We start from the raw sequence: 25,576 nt of genomic DNA on the forward strand, positions 1-25,576 counted from the left end.
CTAGCAATCCTCTACGGTTTGCCGAAAAAGTCTTTTAATTTTATGGTATGAATTAAAATTATGTTTGAATTGGCATTTTTGAGTGATTTGATGCAGAATTTTAAAAAGCCTGTTCACCCCGTACAAGAGAGATGAGTTGTCTTCACCCATCTCTCCCACAAAGCTTTGGGCTTAACCTCTCATCTCTCAGCTTCCACTGAGGCAAAGCTTAACTACTTGCAAAATACATTTCCTCCTATCCATTACCTTCACTGATGCCTACCTTGTCTCCCCTGGTTTATTATTCTTGCCCTTACTGCCCACTTCTCCCTCTGTTTTCCAGCTGTATAAATGTAGAATGTAAGCTTACTGGGGCAGAGACCTTCCGTTGGGACTATATAAACTACAACGGCTACTAATGAGAAGAAAAAGTCATATGCTATACGATGATTAGGTATTCTAATAATTAGGATCATTTACAGTAATATGGGGGAAAATACACATTGGGCATTTAAACTGCAACTGTATGCACACTTTCTTGAGGAGTGTGGTTGCAATCTGTGGGACTTCCTTCTCAGCAGACATGCACAGGACTGTACCGTTAATCCCTGAAATTAGTGGGACATTTCTTCATGTTATAGTCCCAAAATTACATGTGTCTATCAGCCAGCAAAATTACTGTAAGCTATATTGCTTTGTACAGGGATATAGGGAACTAAACAGTCTTAAGTTCCATATTACTAGAACATTATACGATTCTTTTACCATCGCCTTTTACAGCTGTCCAGTTATTTATTTCAGATCAAATATGTGGTTGACTTTAATAGCTGGCTTCATGGGATCAGCCTATAATTCTGAACCCTATGCGCATATTATGTATTAAAATGAAATACACATGCAAAAATATTCATCGTGATATATGAGGTTTTTTAAAAAACCATTTAATTGATTTCCACTTGATCACCCTCCAAATGAATACTGACATAAAATATTGTTTGTGTCTGTGTGTAAGCATAAAAAGTATGACAACAGAAATTTACATTTTCATCCTGAAAGATGAAAAACTTGAAACTATTGCCTTCAATACTGCAGCCCTGAAATTTATCAAGAACAAGATACAGGAACAATAATACTCAATGTATATAAATCAACTAAAATCAATATTGAGGACAGCTGGGAACGAAAGCTCTACAACTACATCACTTCACGACAACCAAATATTTAAAGGCAGTAAATATAGCCACACTGTATACAGAACACCCTATTGAGTTCTTCTTACTGTTGACTAAAAAAGGGAAATATTTCCTGCTCTTCACAAAACTTCTTCCAAAAAGAAACTTTACTTATATTCACAATATTCTGCCGTCCCCATCAAAAGAAACAGAAATAGCAATTACCAAGCCTTTTCTTGATAAAGTTATCAATCCCCTTCCCTTCCCATAAAAAAGAAGGAAAAAAATGTACAAAAACCTTGCAGCTTTCGCAGGTAAGGAGTCCATAGTGATACCCAGAGACTTTATCTCCACACACTGGACACAGTTCTTCAAGATCTTCATCATACGAGTAATTCACCATTTTAAATTGAGACACTGGAAAATAAAGAAAATAACACCCTATGAGAATGTATGCAAATGTCCCCATCAACTCAACTTACATCCATTATTACTTTTGAGACTGGGAAACAATTCCTGGACATTATTCCTCTTTAAACAGCCAAAGTCATAAAGTTTTTTTAAAAAAATACACACACCAATCAATAAATAATCAACAGCAACACCAAACATTTTAATTAGTGACCAATAACTTTTCTTCCCATATTTCATTTAGGAGAATTAAGTCTGCCAAGCCACCCACAGCCAGCATTCTTGACAGTACTTTGCTCAGTTTACCTTCCCCAGTCCAACAACCTCATCCCCAAAATCATTTGACTTCATGTTTACTTGCAAGTAAGTCCCATTAAGCCCAAAGCAGCTCACTTCCAAGTTCACTGGGCAGCAGCCCTAGGCTTTCTTCAACTTACTATTAGGAGATTCCCTGCCCCCACCCCAAATAAAAATAAGAAAATGTGCATTTCATCTGAAAAACGTAAAAAAGCAAACGTCCCCATATTTTTAATGAGAAAGAAGCTTTTGTTTCATTCCCCGAAGTTCTGTGTTGCAGCAGCCAACTTTTTAATATTTACCTAACCTCCAATTCAGCTGTATAAAGCCAATTGCTCCGAGTTGAAAATCAATTTCTTATAACAGTACCAAAAATGAAAAATGGGAACTGTAAAATCTTATCCCGCTAAAACTTGTCGAAATCCGTTCGTCGGACCAGAAGTTCTTCTTTTATGCCTAATTCGACCTGAGCAAGGCAAACTCCTCCAGCTTTTGAAGGGTCCGATCCCGCTGCGCGCCGAGTTGTTAGCTTCCAAACTCTTGCAAAGGCTGGCAACTAAAACAAGAAATAAAGTTCTTCCACAGGCAGGCCGGCCCCCTCCTTCGGATCTTCTTGCTCGGTGGCCAAGAGAAAGACTTTCAAGGAAATGCTCCGATCCTCAGAGTTAGCCCAAAGAGGAAAGCCCAGCGCGTTGGGGCGAGAGGCTCACCAAGTGAGCCAAATTCCTGCAAAGGGGTGGAGTGAAAGGGCGAGTGTCCCACCGGCTCAGGAAGGGATAAAAAGATGCCTGCAACACGAACAGGAAGATCTGTCGGTCTCCCTCGCCCCCCACCAAGCCTCTCTGGGTGTCTTGAAGGAAACTCTTTGCCTGTAGGAGCAGAAACCCCAACGAAAAGGCTGGAGCGGGGTGATGCTGCGGGTGGGAGGCTACAGGGGCTGGGACGTCGCGAAGGTGGGTGGGGTGGTGGGAAAGCGAGGCATCTACCCCACCCCACCCCCAAAAAAGAGCCCAGTCAGCAGATCGACTCTAAACAGAACCCCCGATCCCCTCTGTTGACGCCGCTGTGCGCGCCCTTGCGCCTCTGCTCGCTGCGCTCTCTTTGGCGCAGCAGCTGGAGGCGGATCAGAGTCCCAGGAAGGTGTTTGAATAAATGATAGATGCACGGACGGGAGACGGCAGCAGGGCTGAATGGAAGGAAGATTCAAAGAGGGTTGATTGTTTAAATTATTATTAGATGCTCGAGTCAAGCCGAGCGATTCAAGGCGTTCCTTACAACTTTTCACAATGTACGCGGGCAGGAACTGGCAACGGAGTGGCGAGCGTGGCGCACGGGAAAGCGCAGGGCCTTTGGAGAAGGAGGCTTCTCCAGTAGGGAAAAGCTTGGTCAGAGAAGAAGCGAAGCAGCCCCGGTTCCCTCTCCATCGCTCCGCCAGCCTCTTCGGGGATCAGAAGTGAAATTAACAAGGCGAGGAGGCGGAGAGAGAGCTCAGGAGCTCTCAGGGCGACTTCAGGGCCTGCGGCCTGAGGGAAAGAGGGGCCTGCCCGTTTCAGAAAGAAAAGGGGCACGTGCACAAACCTGGAATCGCCACACTGCTCCGCATTCAAACGCATTCCGCATTACCGGGAAGGTGCAAAAGGCAGAGTCCTTAAAATAAATGATAGCCGTGTTTTGCTTTGTTGGTTTTTGTTTTACTGAATTCTGGGACTGGATTGGGGTCTTTCTAACGAGGTGACAGTCCCACCTTTACACACGCACACCTCTCCTAGCCCCACACTTTTGCAGTTGAGTTCCTGCGTGTTCTAAAAACACTTAGAAAGTGTTGCGCGGCTCCAATATTGTGCATTCGTCGAGAAGAGGGAAAAAATAACTTAATAAAGCAGTTTTCTAACTTCGGCACTTTCGGCATCTCTTTGCTGTGCTCTGCGCACACGCATACAAACCCCCGTTCATATAATGCTACAGCTACATCGCTTTGGTGGTGAAATGGGATGCGGGCCTTAGACTGCTGTAAGTAGAGAGGGACCTACTTGGAAATGAAAAACAAAAAAGGCCACGAGGGGTTTGCTTCCTTGACCTGTCCTGCGTGGCAGCTCCGGAGGGAGGCACAGTCATGTCTGGCAACTTCCTAGCTCAGAAGCAAGTCCCGCTGCATGTGGGGGTAAACAGGCAGAGAGTTTCAGGGTTCATTTCCCATCCTACCCCCAGTTTGCGCTTCTCACATCTCAGAAGTTCTGCTTTCCCTGGGACTCTCGTCGCTTCCTCCCTCCTGCCAGCGTCAACTCTTGGAACGACCCAGGTCCCATTGAAGCCGGAATAAATGGATTTCCCCCCATATCTCTGGGAATCGAGTTTGCAGAGGCGAAGGAGATCCCCGCTGGCATCACCCAGAGTTTCTCCGACTGCCAGGCGCGTGAATAGGCTTTCCCAATTAATGCAATTGCAGTACTTGGTAAAGTAATTCCAGATAACATGATGTGCTTAGGAGCCGCAAGCCTGTGTCTGTGGGGTTTGACAACCGCCAGCTTTGAACAACGTTAACTCGGAGGACCTGGTTTTAAAAGAACCCAACTCCCTGTAAGTTAAAGTTGTGCCCTTAAGATCGCAGCCTGGCGCTTCCCGTCCTCAAGCGTGTTCAGCTGGAAGGAAATTCCATGGAAAACAATTGACTGGTCAGTCTGCAATCCTAGGGGTCAATGGGACTAATTTCTGACTAGGCATGGAGAAGGCTGCGGTGTCTACAGTGCAATCCTGACCATGTTTACTCGGAAGCAGATGCTCCCATGGAGTTCAATGCCCCCCTAGTGCTTAGGATTGCAGCCTTTTCAACCCCTAAAATATTACTTTCCTCCTAGACATCCTCTGGGAGGCTTGCTCAAGTGGTTCTCAAAACCGATCTGTGAAGTCACTAAGATATATTTGTGGCAGTAATTTTTATTCCGTTTGTGTAACCAGTGCACCCACCCACCCACCAATGAGCCCCCCAGGCGCATGGAGAACAGGCATCTGCACTGGGACAAGCCTGTACTAGTTCCCCAGAGACCCCCCCAATCCTCTTTCCCCTCCCCCACTTGACTGAAGAGGATGCAGAGCAGCTGTTAAGTCTTACTGGGAAAACCTAGGAGACCTCTACACCCGACTATCTCCCCCCCCCAAAAAAAATTAACCCCTCCTGCCTCCCTGATCCGTTTTATCTCCCCAGCTCTGAAGACACCCACACTGGCAACTCTATTCGCAAAGCCCCCCCCCCCATCCCCGCTTCCAGACCCAGCCGACCCTTTCAGAAACTTGAAGCCCCTCTTGCCTTCCGAGAAGCGCCAAGCCCTCCCAAACTCTTTTGAGCCTCAGGCGCTGCATTGCAGCCGGGCAGGACGCTGAACCAAACGGTTCCCGCGCGCTCCTCCTCGGTGGGTCCGTGCTTCCAATCTGGCACCAGTACGCGCCAACAACGTGGAAAGAAAACCTCGTTTTTAGCCCGGCAGCAGGCACGGTCCGAAGTCACCGGGACGGACGGGTCGTGAGGGGAAAAGAGACCCTCGGGTCGGTCTCCCCATTGCAGAAGGGCACTCCAGTTCCTGCTGCTAGGGAGGAAAGCCCCTCAGGAAACAAGGCGCTAGAGATAGGAAACAGCTCTCCGCTGCAATCCTGCCCCGCTCTCTCCGGGAATCGCAGCCCACTGGGATCTAGAGGAGCTGGAATGAGATGAGCAGGCTAGAATAAATGAGCTCCCTTCTGACCACCAGGCTGACCTTGTCAGTTTCAAGTTCAGCCAGAGACTAAAGCAGCAAAAAGGAGAATCCGCAGGTTCCCTTGTCCAGAGCTGTGCACCTCTCCTCTGATCCTGGGTCTCTACCACCTTGGTTCCCCATTGAAAGGTCTCCCAGCCCTCTCAACTGGCTGCCTCACTGAAAGGCTGTATGTACGATGCTGCCTCCTCCTGATTCTGTCATTAGCGCGGCTCACCCTCTGCTCCGAAAAAGTGTATGTACTCGTGTGTAAAAAAAACTTCCCATCGTTGTCCCCAAAACCTGTCCGGATACTCTCCCTAAGCTGAAGAACCAACAGCACACGTGTTTCACTTTTTTACTTGCAAAGCAAAAAGACTTATTCCCAAGTTTAAGGTGTCCAAGAAAGGCACAAGCGTCCCGTGATTTCCGGGTAGAAGTTTACAAATTCCCGCCTGCCTTCCAGTCCCCCCCCCCCCAGGGCAACACCGTAAACCATACCAAAACCGGCCGTTCCTTTTATTGGGTCAACTTCTGCGTTTGGCGAAAACAAGCTTTTGGACCCAAAGCTATGCTGGCAAGGGCGGGGAGGGGGGTGGTCAGAGAAGGAAATAAAGTTTCCGCGCGGATTGTGCCTGACGAGGATCCCCGTGTTACTTGAAAGTCAGCATCCCAACAAAAGTTGATCCCGTTCTTTTCCATCAGAAACTCTTTAAACGCCCTCCGCTTTAAATGTCCCACCTCTTACTCTGCAACTTTCAAATTCGCTGCGGGACCCTCGCTCGCCACCCGGTGCGGTGCTCACTTACTGGGGAGCAGGGCCCTGCAAGGGAGCGAGGCTTGCTTCCGAGTAAAATGCGCGCGCGCGCTCGGGCAACCCGCTCGCCACCAGCTGCCCTACCAATTCTCACTGGGGCCCTCCATCCAAAGACGGTGTGCGTGTCCCTGCCAGCCAGCCAGCCAGCCAGCCAGCCGGGCAGCGTTTACTTGGGAGTAAGTGCCCAGGTTCCCAGGTCCGACCCGACTCTCCGAACAGTTTCCACCCAAGAAAAAAAGTGCGCTCACCCTCGCCGGCGAAGCGCACGCGGGAGCAGCACTACTCGGCCGCGCGTGGACTTCAGAGTCCACTACTTGGGAACCAAAGCGCTCCAAAACCCGCCAAGCCTTGAAGTTGCCGGAGGGGAGGAGACTGCAGGGAGCCCTCCCGGCGCGGAGGGGGAGAGGAGGCGCTCGGTTCGGTTTCCGAGCGCCGGCTTCTTTGCTCGCCTGCCCGGGCAGCGCACCCACCCGCTGGCTCGCCCGCCTCTCGGCGCGCCCGGCGCTTACCTTGCATGTTTTCCGGCATCTGCCCACGCTCCCCATTCGCCCGGGCGAGTCCCAGGGCTTCCGTCTCCACTTTGGGCAGCATGACAAAGCGGCAGCCGCGGGCCGGTCGGGGCGGCGCTGCCTGCGCGTCCGTGGCACGGCGGCACCGGGACGCGGCGGCGGCAGCACCGGAGCGCGGAGAGGAGGAGACGGCGGCTGCTCTCGGCTGCTCCTGCTCGCTGCCGGACGCCGAGGCGGGTGGGCTGGAGCCTGCGCGCACTGCGAGCGCCCCGATCCCCTGCTCGGGAATGAGGCGCCCGCGCTGCCTCGCTCGGGGTCGGGCTTGGGACGGGGGGAGGGAGGGAAGGCGAGGGGGCGGGAAGGTCAACCTGCTCAGCGGAGTCCCGTCCCCGCCACACGATCGCACGATCCACCTCTCCCCCCTCCCAAAAACACCACCTCCTCCTCTCCGCGAGCTGGGGGAGAGTCGCCAACTTCCAAGTCTCCCTACTCCGGAGTCACTTAGATTCCGAGGAGCCGCCCAACTCCACTTTGTGCCGAGGAAAGAGGCTCTTCCCAGCGGAGGAAAGGGAAGGAGGGGGGAGGGCTGGCGTGTGAATGCGAGCGTTTGGGTGTAACGGGGGGGGAGGAAACGGGGGCAGACGCTGCCGGTTCAGCCAATGAGGAAGAAGCCCAGACAGTTCTTCCGACCCCCTCTCCCACTCCTCTTTTGCATCCTCCTCCTCCTATTCCACCACCAGCACCACCCCGGTAAGGTTGACATTCATGCTCCTTCCTGCGGTGGGGGCTGGGGGGAAGAGATTAGGGCCTGACACATTTGATCACTGTGATTCCGAGTTGCTCTTTTCCATTGTAAAGAAAGAAATGTCCCGGAGGCTGCAATTCCGCTTCCCTGCTTCTTCCCCGGGGCTGTCAGAGGTGCAGATAACTCATCTGTTTGGCTAATGTTCTTGCTCCGGGCTTTGCGATCTCCCGAGGCAGCTATGGTGGCGCTCACTTCGTCCAGCGCAGCGGGACTGACTTCCGAGTAAACAGGCACAGGCGGCCGTGCGCCAGGCACTTCTGGGGAAGGCGATGCCCTGGTGCCAGGGCCCGGCTGGGGCGCGCGGGGGATCAGGATGCGATCCTCCTTTCCCAGGGGACCGGGTGGGAAAGAGGAAGCGCGAGGAGGCGCTTAGGACAGAAACGTATTGTGCCGTGATGGAAAGGCTTTTACCCCGGGGTAAATGCCACGAGATACAGGCGCTTATGGCAGCGTGTTTGTAGTTGTTCTTGATCTTGCCTGCTTCGTTCTGTACGAAACCCCAAGACTTTGCGCTCTGTCTCTAGGCAGACCCAGAGCTCGCTCTCCCTCCGCGCGCCCCGCTTATGAGTTGCAACTCTTTTGCGCGTGGCAGCGAGAGATCCCAGAGGGCGCCGTCACCGTTATGTCCCCTGAGATGCTGCGAAGTAATATTAAAAGTTTTGCAAATCGACCCCCCCCCCCACACATTCTTCCCCCACTGCTTACGTTTCCCTGAATTAGACCGGGGAGATGGGTCCTTGTCTTTCCCACTACTGCCGCCCTGTCACAAACATTAAGACGAACGTTTAACAAAACAATAAATGAATAGGGCACGATCCGGTCAAAATGAAGCACGTTTACTTCCCGCGAAAGAGATCTTAAGCACGTGCTTATTAAGGCTTCCATCCGAGGAATTTAGGCGTGCTTAAGTTGAGGTGGATAAAAAACAACAACCACCCCAAGGCGAACTCGGAACTGAGCCACGCCGAGGCTTGATACGCGCATCTCTTCGAATCCTCCAAGTCCCCAGCGAACACGATGCGTCTGTTTTAAGTGACACGTTTCCCAGCCGGGTTCCTGAGCGGCGCGTTAACTGCGCTTTCATTTCGGTGAGCAGAATCCTCCACTCTCCCAGCCCGTTTAGGGGGGCTGCTGCGCCCCGATCCGCATCTGTTAGGACTGGCAATGGCTATTGTTTTCTCAACTGTATTCATCAAGATTTCACCTGCTGTTTCCTGCTCGGTGGCAAGCTGGAGAAACAGCAGCGCAGAACTAACATACTGGAAAACGGGCAGGAAGACCTCGTCGCACCTCAGTTAGAAACGCAAAGCCATTTCCAGGGTTGTAAAAATGAATGTTTTCTGCCCTTCTCTTAACAACAACAATAACCACCACCACCACCACAACAAAAGTAATCGGTTCTAGCGTTTAGGTTTAATTAAAAGTTCTACGGATTTTAGGAAACGCATTAGAAAATTCTCTGATTTTAGGGAGCGCTTAATCAGGAGTTGGTGAAGGAGCGTCCTGAAGAAACAGGACCGCACTCTTTACTTGGGTGCTATTGGTTCTCCAGTTTTCTTGCACCATCACCAAATTAAAACCTCGAAATCCCGATCCTCAGTTTTATCTAAGCGGCATTAAGACCTTTTGCTTTTAGTGGCATGGGCTTCATTTCTCTCTCTGCCGGCCCGCAAGCTAGGCCAGATCACCCAGTCGCTCCGACCTGCCTGTGGCTCTGCGCAGCGAATTAAAAGAGCCAATTAGTGAAAGCCCCGATCAGCGTTTCCTGCAAAGGTTTTCCTCCGCTCTCCTCACCCCCATCTCTGCTTTCAGCAAGCCCCCTCTCAGCTGCACAGAGATGCCCCCAAAGGAACGGCGGATCCTCTTCCTAGACTCCAGGACCCAAGAGGGTCTCTCGCTTAGGCTTCCTCACTCTTAACTGTTTAGGCTTGGAAATATCTTAAGACATTAATGACTTTATACTCTATATGTGACACAGGCAGCGATGCCGTTCACAGTTTGGAAATCTGGCTATTTCTTTAAAAGGTTTTCTTGTCCTTTGGTCACTTCGGCGTGGATAAGCATTGGACCACTTTTTACCTTGGTCTGTCTGTCTTTCTTGGACCTGGCTTTGCTTTGGGCTTTTCCCGAACATTATATATCTGGGTGCAATAAAAAAAAACTGTTCGCTGCTTAGTTCTGAGGCTGCCGATTCACCAACCAACCAAGAGTTTTGCCTTGTTCTCGTTGATCCCACCAAAATGACTGACAATGGTTTGTTTGTTTTGCATTTCCCTGGGACTCAAAGTGTTGTTGTTTAATCCGTGCGCTTTGTGTTGAGGATCGGTTCATCTTCCAAAAAACAAAACAGAAGGGGAGAGAAAAAGGTGGGCAGGCCTGAACGATGGTAGTCTCTCCAGAAGACCCTTTTAGACATTAGATTCATTTGACTGTAGAGCTTCACCAGGAAGTCGGCTCTAAATCTGCTTGAGGGTGGAGAATATATGGGGCCTCTAGTGCGTTCCGTGAAAGTGCCTTGATGTTAAGTCTGTTGGCTAGTCAATTGCACAACAAGAGTAAAAGAGAGCGGCATCAGATTTCTAGGAGGTAGCCCGAGCGACTGGAGGCATTGTTTTGGTCCTAAAGGCAGGACCCTCAGCTGAAGTCGGGGAGAAGTTTAGAGCATCACCAGCCAGACTTGGAGAAGCCATGCTTGACCAATCAGAACACTTCTCAGCATCTTTATCCTCAACCTTCTGGGCGTGGCATGTTTCTGCAGATATCTCTCTGCAAACTACAGAGATGTTAAACGATGGGAAATAGTGAAAGAAAGTAGTAAGGTCAAGTCTATGATACCTGAGCTATTTTGCACCTATAACCCACGCCGAATCGCTAAGGACTGAGAGGGCGAAGGAGAGTTTATTTGTCCAAATGTCCAGACTCTTTGCGCTTGTTTTTAGATAGTTTCAAACCTTCCTCCCAGGAGGAGGAGGAACAATTGGCTACTAAAGGCATGCCAAGGTTCCAACAGAGGTCAGCGGTCCAGGGCTTGACCCGTCCATAACTTGGGAATAAGCCACATCAAACATAATGCATAACCTGCATAACAACAACGGATTGCACGACTGAGACCCTCACCCTACTTCCTTGGAAGGCAGCGAATGGGGACATTTCCGAGTATAGGGGGTTGGGAGAGGGGCTGAAATGCCTTGGCCTTATTTGGTATAGATGCTGTTGCATTAGGACCCAAAAACTAGAGGGCCCGCGGAATAAAATGGCTCAGGGGCCGTGTTCACACGTGCAAGGCACCACTCGCTTTCCGTGGGAAAGTGTTAGGAAAATTACCTCTGCGATGTTATATCTGAGATTGCCCAGGGGGCAAACACAGGAGAAGGGGCCCCTTATCACCAATCCGAAAATCCTCTAGAAAGAAGGGAGGCGGGGGAGATAGGGACTTCAGTCCCTTACCTCTGGAGTCCGCGCTGGTCCGAGTCAGAACTACAGGACTAGAGGGACACCCGACTGTCCCGTGTAAACCTACCAGAGGGCTGCGCCGGTTTGCCCAAGTCCGTTACTCCAAAGCAACAATTTCAAGGCAAAGTCATCCTTCTCTCCCGGGTCTGCCTTTAATTTAACCGAGAGCTTTAGCGTTTCCCTTCGCCTTGAGCGAGGGCCCTTGGCGCCCTTTCCTTCAAGCCCATTTCCCCATCCCTTTCCCCACCAGCTTCTCCTAACTTCTCTCCGCGCTACGCGCCTCTCCCGAGTTTGCGGAGCTCGCCCGGACTTTTGGCGGAAGCTTTTGACTGACGCTTACAATGATCCAAGATGATGGCTCAGGGAGGCTTCAGAAGCCTTCGTTAGGAGGGGAAAAGCATAAACCCGCCCGCCTTCCACTCAAGATAGAAGCCCACTTCAGGGGGAAAGAGAGGGAAAAAAAGAAAGAAACCGCGGAGCGAGTAAAATAACAACTACAGTCTGTAGCATTTCAAAGTCTTGCAATCCCGAGCCTGGAAACTTGAGTTGGCCAGTGGGTTAGAGCGCTAAGATGTCCGGCTGGGGTTGGGGAGAGAGCCAGGTTCGAATCCTACCTCTGGCACACGAAGTTCTTCGGCTGAGCTTGGGTCAATCGTAGGGTTGTTGCGAAGCAACAGAGGAGAGGAAGTGCGCGGATGGTTCCAAATTGCTCAGGCTCGTAAGCACGAGAAGGGATTGTGGAGAGCTCCCAAGGGATCTCTTCAAGCTGGGTGAATGAATGGGCCTGAAGATGGCAAATGCGAGTCAACGGAGGAAAGTGGGAAGCGAGGTGCGCTCGGGGAATCCCTCTCTCTGCCTAACCTCAGGAGCTTTGAACTAACTGTGTCCATGAAAACGGCGTTCCACGTGTGTGGCAGCTGTGACCAAGGCGGAGTCCGTGCTCCCGATCATTTGGAGAGGGCTTCAGAGTAAAACTGCCGGTGTCACGGTGTCCTTGGACAAATCTATACGGCGCTGGAACGCTGCGTTGACTTCAGGTTGATGGCTGTCCAAAAATGGTGCCGCGGAGTTGGCAAAAAGGGCAGCCCAACTGGTCCAGGGGCCTGAATAACGCCCCTATGAGGAAAGGTGACAACGTCTGTGGCTTTTTAGTTTAGGGAGGGGGTGGAAATGATGAGAAATACAAGATCATGCATGGTGTGTGGAGAGAGGGGGTGGGGAAAAGAGACGCAAACCATCCAGAGCTAGGGCGGGCAAAAGCAAGTTAGCGCACTTAAAACCATATGATTCGCTTTTACAAGAGGTAGCGACAACCACAAAACTGCCTGGCTTTGAAAGAGGGACTGGGCAATTGCACAATAGAAGGCTACTAGCCATGGTTGGAGGCAGGATACCAGGTCCTGCCCCTGGTCGGTTACTGGAGGATGCGATGCTGGAAGAGAAAGGCCCTTGGTGTGATCCAGTAAAGAGCTCTTATGTTCCCTGGACGTTGCCACGAGCTTCTTGGAAGTGAAGCCGGAGAGTCGCTCATTCTCTATCAGCGGGAATTCACCCAGAGCAAACCTTTTCCGAGTCACCGGGCCTCTTGCCATTTCTCACCCCGCTAGGACGTTTCGCTGCGCCTCTTTCGCCCTCCCGCTTCCTTGCGAAATACAGGGCACAATCCTGCCAAGGGGGAAGAAAGTGATCGCAACGTCGTCCTACCTAAACCTATTTAATCAGTGCCACTCTGTAAGACAGGACGTCCCAGGATCCTGATTTTAAGCACGCGCTGCTTCCATCTTTCTCACTCTGGTGTTCCACTTCGGCCGGATAGCGCCCAACTAAGGCGGTATCCCTGTGCACCAGGGAGTAAGACACATAATAGGCGCTACTTCTGAGTAAACAAGCAGAGGAGTGCAGGATTGCGCTGCCCTATCATAAGCTCGTCTTTGCTTACGTTCGTCTCATAAAGAACTTGCTTGGATTTCAGGTGATCAGATCAGACAGACTTCCTCTTCATTTTTTCATCCCGCAAAATGCTGCGTGTATTCGCGCACTTCACCCATAAACGACTTGGAGGCACTCTTTCTTAGTTGTAGCAGATTACACCCTCAAAGAATGTACACATGGGGGAAAATAAGTATCTTAAATATGTTTACTTGGGAGGATGTGTCACATTAATCTCACTTCAACCTTTCTCCAAATAATATTCCTTAGAATGGTAGCGCGCCTATGCATTCCAGTGAGCAGCGAGTGACTTAGCCCAGTTGCCTTTTTTTTAAAGTCCTTCCTCTGCCACAGACTCAGTAGCTAGCCTTGGGCATGTCACCTGTCTCTTAGCGTCAATTGCCAGCGTCGATATTAAAAGCACACAAAACCACTGTGCGGATTAGAAATCTCTCTCTCTCTCTCTCTCTCTCTCTCTCTCTCTCTCTCTCTCTCTCTCTCACACACACACACACACACACACACACACACACAACACAGAGGTGCGATCTTAACCAACCACTTATCCTTACTCTGAAATTACTCTCTCGTGAATTCTCAATGAGAGTCCCATTCAGGTAAGTGGAAGACTGTAGTTTTAACAAAAAACCTCACCCCCCCGAAACAGAGAGGGGGGCATATTACACCCTGACTCTTCCTGTCTGCTTACTGTACTTAGAAACCAAGTTTGGAAGCACTTGGGATTTCTTTCCAAAGCAGCGTGCTTTTGGGTTCTGCATTTAAAATCTTTTTTTATATTAAGCGACAATCTTTTTATGAAGTCAAGGCGATTTTCACGAAACCGAAGAGGAAGACTGTAGCGTCGAGATCCACTCGCAGGCAATGTTTGTCTCTGATGAACCTCCACAAAGATGCAAAGATCACATTGGCACACAATGGAAAAATGCGCCTTTCGTCAGGCGCGGGGGCGGGGCCGCGGGGGAAAGAGACGATCTTAACTGCCTGGTCCAGAGTCCACCAAGGGCTCTTTTTATAAACCGCGCGCGGCGGAGCTGGCTGGGAAAAGGCTGGTGTCAACTCGGCCAAACGCTGGTGCGTTTCCATTTCCACCATTCCGCATTCGCATCGCACAGCATTCCAAACTTTTCCTTCCTTCCTTCCTTCCTTCCTTCCTTCCTTCCTTCCTTCCTTCCTTCCTTCCTGTCCCAAAGCAACTGCAACCCGAATTTCTGGATCAGGAACGTTTTCGTCTCTGATTGCTGTAAAACCTTGGATCTTTCGAAAAGGAAAACCGAATTCGAATTGAACCGCCTATACTGTATTTAAGTTTTGTCAACAACACAGGCGCAAAGTGAAACTAAAAAGACGCGATGTTAGGGTCTGACATTTTCTCTTTCTTTCTTTCTTTCTTTCTTTCTTTCTTTCTTTCGCTTTGGATTGCGAAAATGAATAATCGAGCAGATGGATGTTGCAATCTTCCTCCTGGCTGCCCGCTGTGTAACTTCCCTCCTCCCAGCCGCCCAGTCTTTCTTAACCCTTATTTCAGTGTAAACGCAACCAGAGCATTTTTAAATTAATAATTAAAAAAAGAAAAATAGGTCCCTTGAAACTTCCCCGTGTATCAACAGAGAAAGTTATATTATTCCTTCCCACGTCAAGGCATGAGGACATTTCATTGTTGACAGCTGCATTCTTCTGCTCACATACCTGGGAGCAAACTCTATTGAACACAGAAGGACTTTGGTCCAAATGCTCTCGAATAGTATTAAGCAATATGCCTTTCCTGGCAATTTTCAACAGTCCACTCCCCACCTCCCATCCATTACTAAATTGGAATTAAAGTTGCACACTTGCTTGCCTGGGACTGGGCTACATGCCCCTTTGATTTCAGTGGAATTTATCACCAGGTGATGAAACCAAGACAGCATAAGTTAATTGTGACTAACAGCAAAATCCTAAATAAGCTTGTGCAGAAGCAAATTCCACTTAGTTGCTCAACCCCCAACTAAGTGTGCATAGGATTGCGGCTGGAATCCATTGAGATCAATGGGATTTACAGTGCACTCCTGCAATCTTTACTTAGAAGTAAGCCTTGCTCTATTCAGTCTTAGGCAAATGCCATATTATTGCCAGATAACATTAGCCGTTGAGTTGGGGAGGCATTTAAAACACCCTTGAAACCCATGTAAGCGCACCCATTTTGAAGGCTGTGTTTACCCATTCAGAGTGAGGGCAGGGAGCATTCTCCTTCTTCTGAGCTAGCTTTGCACTGAATAGAGCCATATCTGATTGACCATTTGGTTGAAATGTCATTATGCTCCGAAATTGACAGGGATCTTACCACTGGGAAGATGGACTAACCCTGCGGTAGAGAACCTGTGACCCTCCAGATGTTTCAGGATTAAAACTTCCACTATCTCTGGCCAATAGTCATGCTGGCTGGGGATGATAAGTGGTGTCCAACCACATTTGGAAGACTACAGACTTTCCACTTCTGGTCTAATTTGCATTGAAGCAGCTGATTGGGGAAGTTTCAGGAAACATTTCACCCGCTCTGAAGATTCCCTTTTGCATCATAAACATTTGCATGAGAACATTCAGCACTACTAGTTGCTGTGACTAACTTGTTCCATTGATTTCATCGGAATGTTCACGGAGATTCTAAACATGACGCGGAAGTATGTTGAACAGATCTTATTTAGACTTATTGGAACGTTAATCATGGTTATCTTTGGTTGGATCAGAGTCAATATATTGATCTGTTATTTGCATTTCTTTCACAATCCAACTGATTTGAGGAGTTACATAGAAAGGGGATACTTTCCTACTGATCTTGATATAGGATTCACTCTCCCATATTCATATCTGAGTAATACTTCAGAATATTCAAATTCTCATATCTTATTTTTCTATATTCAGGAAGTGCAGTATTATCTCTGTATTGCAGATGGAAGAAATGAGGCATAGAAAAAGTGGCTGACAGCTCAGAGCCAGTTCATGGTTTAGGCAAAATTTGAACCAGGGACTTTATTGTTAGAATTACAGTTTTTTAGAGCAACTTTGGTCTACACCTCCTCCCCTCAACCCTGGGGCTCTTCAGAAGTTTTGCACTCCAAATTGCATCAGTTGCAGCCAGCGTGGTTGAAGCTGAGGGATAATGGCAGCTGGGTACCAAAACATTGGGAGGGCACCAAGTTGGGGAAGGCTGAATTATTCAGTGCGTTGCAAGATAAGCCAAAGAACCATCTAGAACCTTTTCTGAAGAAAGGAAGGCTATGAACTCAGAAACAAACAAATTTAGGCAGGTCTCTGCCCCAAGGAGTCAATTCCCTGCTCAAGCTCATATTTGCTAGAGACTGCACTAGGGATATCAACTGCTCTTTGATAAGGTCAATAAGGCACTCCCTGCAATAGGCTGGTGCTTCAGGCTTCCATTAGTATTAGATGGATAACAATAAATGTTACACGAGCTGCAAAATTTCACAGGTAGAAGTGATGGAGTGGCTCGTTTTCTCTTCCAACCCAGGCCAGTTTTTCAAGTTAGCGCTCCGCTTCACCTCCCTTAGTCAAACATACCAAACTCCTAAACATTATTATCAGGAAGTTTGTAGTTTTACAATGGGTGGGAGGAAAAAAATAAAGTCCGGTAAGTGATTTTATATAGGGTACTTTAAAAATAGTTCCAGAACTCCAGTTGATAACTCGGGGTTTGACTTACTTTCTCTCACTGCTTTATGAGTTTTATGTGAAACTAAGAGAGGAATAAAAGGATAAGGCTAGAAATTAACCAAGATTTAAATTTCCCCCGATTTTGGGGTATGTTTGCAGGGCTGGCATCAAGCTTTGGCATCATCAGGCACTTGCTGGAGTCCACAGCCCAGTAAGAGGCCCAGGGCCAATCCCTAGAGACTCCTGGCCTTGTTTATTATCCTTTCTGCTGTTGGTTTCTCTTTACCTACCCTGTCTAAGCAAGCGAGCGAGCATTGAGAGGAAGGAAGGAGAAGAAGTAATCTCCATTTGTCTTGTCCTCTGCATCTGGGACGTGGTGACAAAACTGGGTCCAGACAAAAATGCAAATGGGCTGGGTTATTGTTTAAGGGTTTTTTGTTGTTGTTACAGTGGTGTTGTTGCTGTTAATTTTTTTGTATTTTTATTTTGTATCTAATGGTTTAGGTGGAAATTGTTCAATTTGGTCGTGTGCTTTTTGTTGTTCTGTTTGGTACTTATGATAGGGACAAGGGTGGCGCTGTGGGTTAAACCACAGAGCCTAGGGTTTGCCGATCAGAAGGTCGGCGGTTTGAATCCCCGCGATGGGGTGAGTTGCCGTTGCTCGGTCCCTGCTCCTGCCAACCTAGCAGTTTGAAAGCACGTCAAAGTGCAAGTAGATAAATAGGTACTGCTCTGGCAGGAAGGTAAACGGCGTTTCCGTGTGCTGCTCTGATTCGCCAGAAGCGGCTTAGTCATGCTGGCCACATGACCCGGAAGCTGTACGCCGGCTCCCTCGGCCTATAGAGCGAGATGAGCGCCGCAACCCCAGAGTCGGCCACGACTGGACCTAACAGTCAGGGGTCCCTTTACCTTTACTTGGTACTTATGACTACTTCTGTTATGTTTGTAGCTATGTAATTTTTGTGTGTGTTGTAAGTTGGCTTGAGCTTTCAACAGTGGTGGCATACAAATAAAACGACTGATTGATTGAAATGAATGGGCAATGGCAAGGACTAGAGAGCTCACCTGTAGCCCAAAGAGAACTGGTGTGTGATGGTCACTGGTGTGTTAAATGTGACTCTAGAAAACCAAGATGTGTATCCCTGCTAGGTAGATAGCTCACTAGGTAGCCTTGAAACTGGTCCATTATAATGGCAAGAAACAACAGCAAGTGTAGCTTTGCAGAGGTTGGGCAAGATCATCCTTCAGGTCCCTTTCGACTCGAAAATTCCATGATTCTAGTAGAACACCTTACCAAAGTGCCTGCCAAACCTGAAGTCAGCACAGTACATTAACCTCAGACTTAGCTCCAGTTCCCAGGCCTCCCTGTGATAGAGACGTTAAGAACTGGCCTTGTACTGAGCCAGACAAATGGCATTAAGGTAAAGGTAAAGGGACCCCTGACCATTAGGTCCAGTCGTGACCGACTCTGGGGTTGCGGCGCTCATCTCGCTCTATAGGCCGAGGGAGCCGGCGTACAGCTTCCGGGTCATGTGGCCAGCATGACTAAGCTGCTTCTGGCGAACCAGAGCAGCGCACGGAAACGCTGTTTACCTTCCCCCCGGAGTGGTACCTATTTATCTACTTGCACTTTGATGTGCTTTCGAACTGCTAGGTTGGCAGGAGCAGGGACTGAGCAACAGGAGCTCATCCCGTCACGGGGATTAGAACCGCTGACCTTCCGATCGGCAAGTCCTAGGCTCTGTGGTTTAACCCACAGCACCACTTTAGCTCCAGTTCCCAGGCCTCCCTGTGATAGAGACGTTAAGAACTGGCCTTGTACTGAGCCAGACAAATGGCATACCCATATCTACACCAGGGGTGAGGGGAACCTTCTTCAGCTGGAGGGCTGTATTCCCTTCTAGGCAACCTTCCTGATTCTATGATCCCTGGGGCCATTTGCCTGTGGTGGGTGGGGCAAGAAGCAAAAGCGAATGAAGGAACTAATTTCAATTTTAGCTGTGCACAGTATGGTTCCCAGAGCCATCTGAAGGCTTGCATTGGAAATACAAGACTGAATTAGATGGGAACTCATCATGATCCAAGAGGGCTCTTTTTTATGTCATTATGGTTCTGCCAGGAGTAAAGCCTTTATTTTTGTAAAAATTGCTGAACTCACAAATAAGATAATTTATAGGCATTATCCCAGCAATTATTCTGCTGTGAAAATATTTGATTTTGAATTGTTTCTGGTGTTTTTCTCTGGGAGGAAGGGTATGATAGAAATGGACTAAATAATGATATTCTTATTAATGATTTTATATTCTTATAATAATTATGACTCATTGTATGTTATACACACACATATATACATGCATGCATGAATATAATTATAATCTCATATATGTATGTGCTTTTAAATAATAAATAAATACTCGACATTGATATAGCACCTAGCAAATAAATAAATAAATGAATGAATGAATGAATGAATGAATGAATGAATGTTAGGGCATAGTGGGAAGTAGTAAAAACAGCAACCTAGCAATTAGGTGACATTTTGTGTCCAATTTGCCCACATCAATCTGATACAAAAACTGACTCCCTCTGACTTTTGCTTTGGACTGCCTGGTGAGTTTTATGTGGACTGCTGATGATACGAGATTTATTTATTTATTTATACATACAGTGGTACCTTGGGTTACAGACACTTCAGGTTACAGATGCTTCAGGTTACAGACTCCGCTAACCCAGAAATAGTACCTCGGGTTAAGAACTTTGCTTCAGGATGAGAACAGAAATCGCGTGGTGGGGCAGCAGCGGGAGGCCCCATTAGCTAAAGTGGTACCTCAGGTTAAGAACAGTTTCAGGTTAAGAACGGACTTCCAGAACGAATTAAGTTCTTAACCCGAGATACCACTGTAGTATTATTATTATTATTATTATTATTATTATTATTATTATTATTATTATTATTATTATTATTATTATTCCAATACTCTAAATCACCCCATTTGCTTTTAATACACATTCTTTTATTTCTGTTATGGTGGTCTACAACAATCAACAACTTCACATGAAAAGGGAAATCTTACTTCAGAATTTAACACGGGGGTGGGGGGGAGTGGAGTCTGCTCTAAATTTCTATCATTTCCATGTTTTATAAAATTGTCGCCAGACTACAGTGATACCTTGGTTCTCAAACGCCTTGGTTCCCAAATGCTGAAAACTTGGAAGTGTTCCAGTTTTTGAACGTTTTTTGGAAGCCAAACATCCGATGCAGTTATTGTTTCCGGGGCGCCTGCACCAATCAGAAGCTGCGCCTTGGTTTGTGAACATTTTGGAAGTCAAACAGACTTCCAGAACGGATTAAGTTCAGCGCTTTTGTTTTTGAGATTATATATATATATATATATATATATATATATATATATAATATTTATCATCTACAATACTGTCTTATTTTATAGTCCAGTACATGGATTATTGCTTTCCTGTTATGGATCAATGGTCTCGTTAGGTAGTAAAATTCATGTTAAATTGCTGTTTTAGGGGTTATTCTTAAAAGTCTGGAACGGATTAATCCATTTTGCATTACTTTCTATGGGAAAGTGCACCTTGGTTTTGGAACGCTTTGGTTTTGGAACGGACTTTGGGAACAGATTAAGTTTGAGAACCAAGGTACCACTGTATCAGTTATTTCCACTGAGTTTCCATGATGACAATCACCCATCCCCTGAATTTAGAATGCCATTTAAATTTTTTTAAAAAATGTATCCCTCCAATAGCACATTCACAAGAGTAGCTCTGAGGATCACCCGTTATACTTAATCTTAATACCTAGTATACCTGGATGTAACCCAAGCCATTAAAACAATCTATATTCAAAATATCAAACTAAATAAAGACTCTTTGCTAGCCAAGTATACTCAGCAGTAGTAGTAATTACTACTACTACTACTACTTTATTGTTATTTATTTGATAGCTTGTCTGCCCTTCACTATAAGGTCCTGGGTGGGTTACAGCAATTTAAAAATATAATATTAAAAACAATTTAAAAGAAATTACAGACACAAGAGTACAGTGTGCTCTATTACATCTCAAGTGTGAGAAAGGGCAGGGTAAAAAAAGAGGAGTGTCTCCAGCATGCAATAGAAACTGTAAAATGAAATGAGGGGGGAGGGAATTCCACAACCTAGGAGCTGCCGCAGAGAACATTCTCCTCCGCACCCCGTGAACCTCTCTAAGGGTGAAGGAGCTATCAGAGGGCCTCTGCTGATCTTAACACCAAAGGGAGTCTACAGAAGGAGACAGCAATTCAGCTATTTGGGGCCACTTACGGCTTTGAACATCATTGCAAGTACCCAGAAACTGGCCAAGAGACAAACTGGCAAACCACTGCCAGTTGGAGAGGTAGAGAGAGAAGACTTACAACCAGTGCTTTTCTCTGCGGGCACACAGGGGTACACATACGCCTAAACATTTTGTGAATCTAAGTTTGGCCTCATTGAGGGGCAGTATTTCAATATGAGTAGGAAAATGAGAGGACCCCTAAACATTTTTTTTAATAGAAAAAAAGCACTGCTTACGACTGCCATGGAAAGTGGCAACTGGGATTTGTGAAGATCTTGAGGAAGTGTTCACATAATGTCCACTCCACTACTCACATTTGTGGTTATAAATTCCACCACAGTGCATAGAGCAATACTCTGTTGTGGTTTGTATTTGTTATGTGTTTACGCACTTGTGTGCGTACAAAACTCCATGTAGCATAATCCTCTACATTTTTTTTTACTCACAAGTCCTCTGGAACTCAATGGGGTTTACTTTTGAATATACACACAGATGATCAGGCTGCACATGTATTAAAGAACAGGACTTATTATAGGCTTATCAGCTTCCCTCCTACATACATGCCATTCGGCAATAAAATCTTAGTAGTGGGGAAAAGAACCCCTTTTATGTAAAACTCATACAGATGGAATCTAAGAAGGAGTGATAATTGCAGATCTGTCATTTCCATACAGATTGACCAGAGAACTCTAAGCAAAAGGATGCATTTTTTACAGTAGAAAACTTGGAAGTTATAACAAAAGCAGTTAGAGTTGGGAGTACAATTTTAAACATGGTGGATCAAGCCTTACAGGGGGATACAATATAGCATTACCCCCTTCTGTGAACCTCCCAATTTAAAGTATGTTTTGGACATTTGCTTTTGATTTTAAGAATTGGTCTTTTTCACAGCTGCCTAAAAATGAAAACGCTGCATTTCTGAATAGATGGAATGTGTATATGTTATATTAAACAATCATACACATACATCACTTCATTTTTTCTTGTGTGAGAAACACAACATTAAAAACAGAGATCCTATGCATGCTTACTCAGAAGTAAATCCCACTGTGTTCAGTAAAGCTTACTCCCAGGTAAACATGAGGTTAACAAGATGGCATTGCAAAGCATGAATTTGCTTGCAATTTGATAAAATATAACCATGTGCCTAGCTGTGTTTACTTGGAATTAAGTCCCACTGGGGATCACTGCCTAATAAATGTGTGTTTAAGATTGCAACCTTAATCTGTTAAAATAAATGTATAAAACAAACATCCCAAGACCAATTTGCTGGTCACATTCCAGTTATCGCCCACCCTTTTTCAGAAAAGGGTTGCCATATTTTGAAGAGCAAAAAAGAAGACACATTTGCCAACTTCTAGTTTTAACTATAGATCGCTATGACTCTACTCATGAAAAAGAGGACGTGTCCTGAAAAAAGAGGACATATGGCAACTCTACTTTTCATCCAAAATTTTTTATACAAAGCTGATACGATATGAAATGCTCAGAAGTTTAGCTGTTGGCTTTAACGCAGAAGAAATTTTACCACAGGTTCAAAAGTATTGCAAGAGAAATTATATATAATCCAAACAGTCAATATCAGTGCAAATGAAAAGGGTTATCTATGGATATGTAAAAAAATTTCAAACTTTAAAAACTGACTGAAAGTACCTAGACGTTTCAGTTTTGTTAACCAATGGATGGTGGAGTGTTAAACAAGGACCAGAAATTGCTAAATATTTTTTCAATGAAATAAGGCAAAACAACATAAAAAAGCAGGAAAGGCCTAAATAAAAAAATTCTTATACTCGCTATTACAAAACAGCACGCTAAAATACTTTCTCACTATCATGTAACCCTAACTTTTTAAAGATTAATGTCTATATGAATGTGTGTTTGACAATGATCATTCTTTAACAAGTCAGATTACACCAATTTAGAAATCTCCCGGATTTTGCCAACTGCCATTTCACAAAGGTCAACCTGAATTCAAATTTATTCCTACACCACTAATGCCATCTTAGCAACTTTATAAACAAATAAAGTATGGTCCAGCATAATGTATCATTTTCAGTCCACCCACTTGGCAGGCATAATCTAGCTGCAATTCACTTTAAAGTCCAGTTTACTTAAATGAAAGAGATTAAAGCATGTGTTTCACATTGAAATAAATGTGACTTTGAAGTACAAAGTGCTTTACTGGGGTAGTGTGCTCTTATTAAAAATATTTCATCTGAAGAAAAAGCATGCTTATTCACACATCAACACTTGCACTTTTAAATGTACAGCATATCATAGTCTTTGGGAGCCATATTCTTTTGAAGCATAAATTAGACAAGTGGGAAATGATCCCATAATAATGACGTTTTAGTCTGAGATGGCTGATAAGGCTGAGATTTAGTTCTGTTGGACTGGCTTATCAAAACAGTCAGAAAAGGTTTTACTTACCACCTGGAAGAAGTCCATGTTTTATAGGTTCCTGTGCGTTGCCGGTAGTATCCGAACTGGAAGACATAATTAGGTGCAAATATATAGTGCCCTTGGCTTTCAGGTATACAGCATTGAGGACGGCAAAAGGTGAGGTTGTAAACTTTTCTGGCCTTGGGATACTGGCTACAGTAACCTTCAGTGAAAGTCAGGGAACAGTCCATCAACACCACACACACACACACACTTGCGCACGCACACACACACACACACACAAATCCAATAATTCAGAAAGTAACAGGCCTGCTTTTCAATGGACTCTGTACTTTTTCCAGCATTAGTGACCCTCTGTAAACCAGCCATCCCCGTTTCATGATGGTCCCTAATCAGAGGAATCGGGAGCAGGGATAGGCTTGCCTTGGTCACGTGACTCTAAACAGGTTGATAAGAGGACCCTGTTATAAAGTGACAGCAAAAAGGAGATAAGAAGTCTTGGCAGATAACAAGTGCAGAAATGATTAACTCTGGGCTGGAGAGGCGCTATGAAGCAGAGAGAGGAAGGCTGTAAACTTGTGGGGGGTCAGAAGATCATGCTGAATGGATAACCCCCCCTCCCTCCTTCCATCCCTATGTAAAGTGTAATACCTATAAACTCATGTTTGTGACCTGGCCTCTTGATGTCATCATTTCTTTACAGAGTGAACAACAACCATGGGCTCTTTGGGCTTCTGTAAATACCTTTCGAAGGCAGAACTAGCAAACACTCACCCCCTTAACCTAGGCTTGCGAACCTATTTATGGCTCTACATCCCAAAGCAATATGAAGGGGGGGCTAGCCCATGGCGATTTTTGTCTGACACAAACATTTTATTGTACCTATTCATTAGACAGGGGACTAACTCCAGTTTGTTTGTCGAATAGTCACCAGTTAAAAGTGTAAAGTATTTTTTTCTTCTTCAATCGCTTAAGCCCTTTATTACTTGGTTAAATACAATCATCCTGGGAAAATAATGGCTCACTCGCAGTTGGAATGGCTTAAAAAAAAAGAAAAGAAAACCTGACGAAGATGAAGAAAGTTTCTCCTCAACCCTGTTTGTGAACGTTTTACTGAGCAGATCCACCAACAGAATTTTGTCTAAATTTGGTCACTATTTATGATTTAGAATCCCTGACGTGGAAGTAATACCTGCTTAGGCCTTCGTTGCCAGTATTCACTGCTATTAACCTGGCAACCTATTGCTGATTTATTAATTTATTAAAATATTTGCATAATGCTGTGTCATAAATATATATATTTCAAAGCAGTTTGCAGCAATAAAAGCATAAAACTGTACAATAAAAACCATAAAAAGTTAAAAGCAGACATGGAAAGGAGGTATTATTGATTGCCTGCATAGGCCTGGTGGAACAGAAAAACTTTCAGCTGGAGTTTAAAAGTCCAAATAGATGGTTTCTGCTGAATTTCTATTGGCAGAGTATTTCACAAGACTGGGCCAATGACATTAATGGCTTGGTTTCTTGTTAGTAAATCTAGGGTTGCCAGCTTTGTTGCGGCAAAATACAGAACAGGGCGGATTTCCCCCCCACCAAGTGCTGAAATTATTTACTATTTATTAAATTTGTATACCGCCTTTCTTTCTAAGATGGTTCACAAAGGGATCAAAATCCACATTAAAATTGCATGTTGATGTGCATTTAAATATGTATCATTGAACATAATTTTCTCTCTTGAAATATGCTTTCATAAATCCTAAACATTCGGGATTAAAGCCCATTGAAACTATGGGTTGTTTCCAATGCTGGTCATACTCATAGAGTAGACCCAATCAAATTAATGGATCTAAGTAGGTAATGTGCATTCATTTCAATGACTCACATGCTTCCCACCTGCTGAATTTCGCCTAAGAATGATAAATGTGGAAACCTAGCCAAAAAAAGAAAGGTTGGTTGGTCGGTGGGTGGGTGGGGAGAGACAGCAACAAATTCTGCTTCTCTTCCTCACAGAGCCTCCAACATCTGAACAGGGTTCACATAAGCCCTAATCCCCCTGAGAGCTCCAATTTATGAA

At 46.0% G+C, this 25,576-nt stretch overlaps 1 protein-coding gene across 2 annotated transcripts in view; it reads right to left on the bottom strand.

The window, feature by feature from the left end:
- The window catches only part of NR5A2 (nuclear receptor subfamily 5 group A member 2), a 114,958-nt gene extending 91,247 nt beyond the window's left edge, over positions 1-23,711 (bottom strand). Inside the window, exons 1-2 of one of the 2 annotated variants that reach the window (XM_081194463.1) lie at positions 23,530-23,711; positions 1,450-1,568 (exon numbers count right to left, since the gene is read on the bottom strand). In XM_081194463.1, the coding sequence (XP_081050589.1) occupies positions 1,450-1,568; positions 23,530-23,596 (186 nt within the window). In that variant the 5' untranslated portion in view covers positions 23,597-23,711. Of the gene's footprint in view, positions 1-1,449; positions 1,569-6,910; positions 7,008-23,529 lie in introns of those variants that run through there. The other variant, XM_081194462.1, reaches the window with a different exon arrangement.
- Positions 23,712-25,576: the final 1,865 nt, after the last annotated feature.

This window comes from Podarcis bocagei (genome assembly GCF_964188305.1).
Source record: "Podarcis bocagei genome assembly, chromosome: 5".
NCBI classification, from domain to species: Eukaryota; Metazoa; Chordata; class Lepidosauria; order Squamata; family Lacertidae; genus Podarcis; species Podarcis bocagei.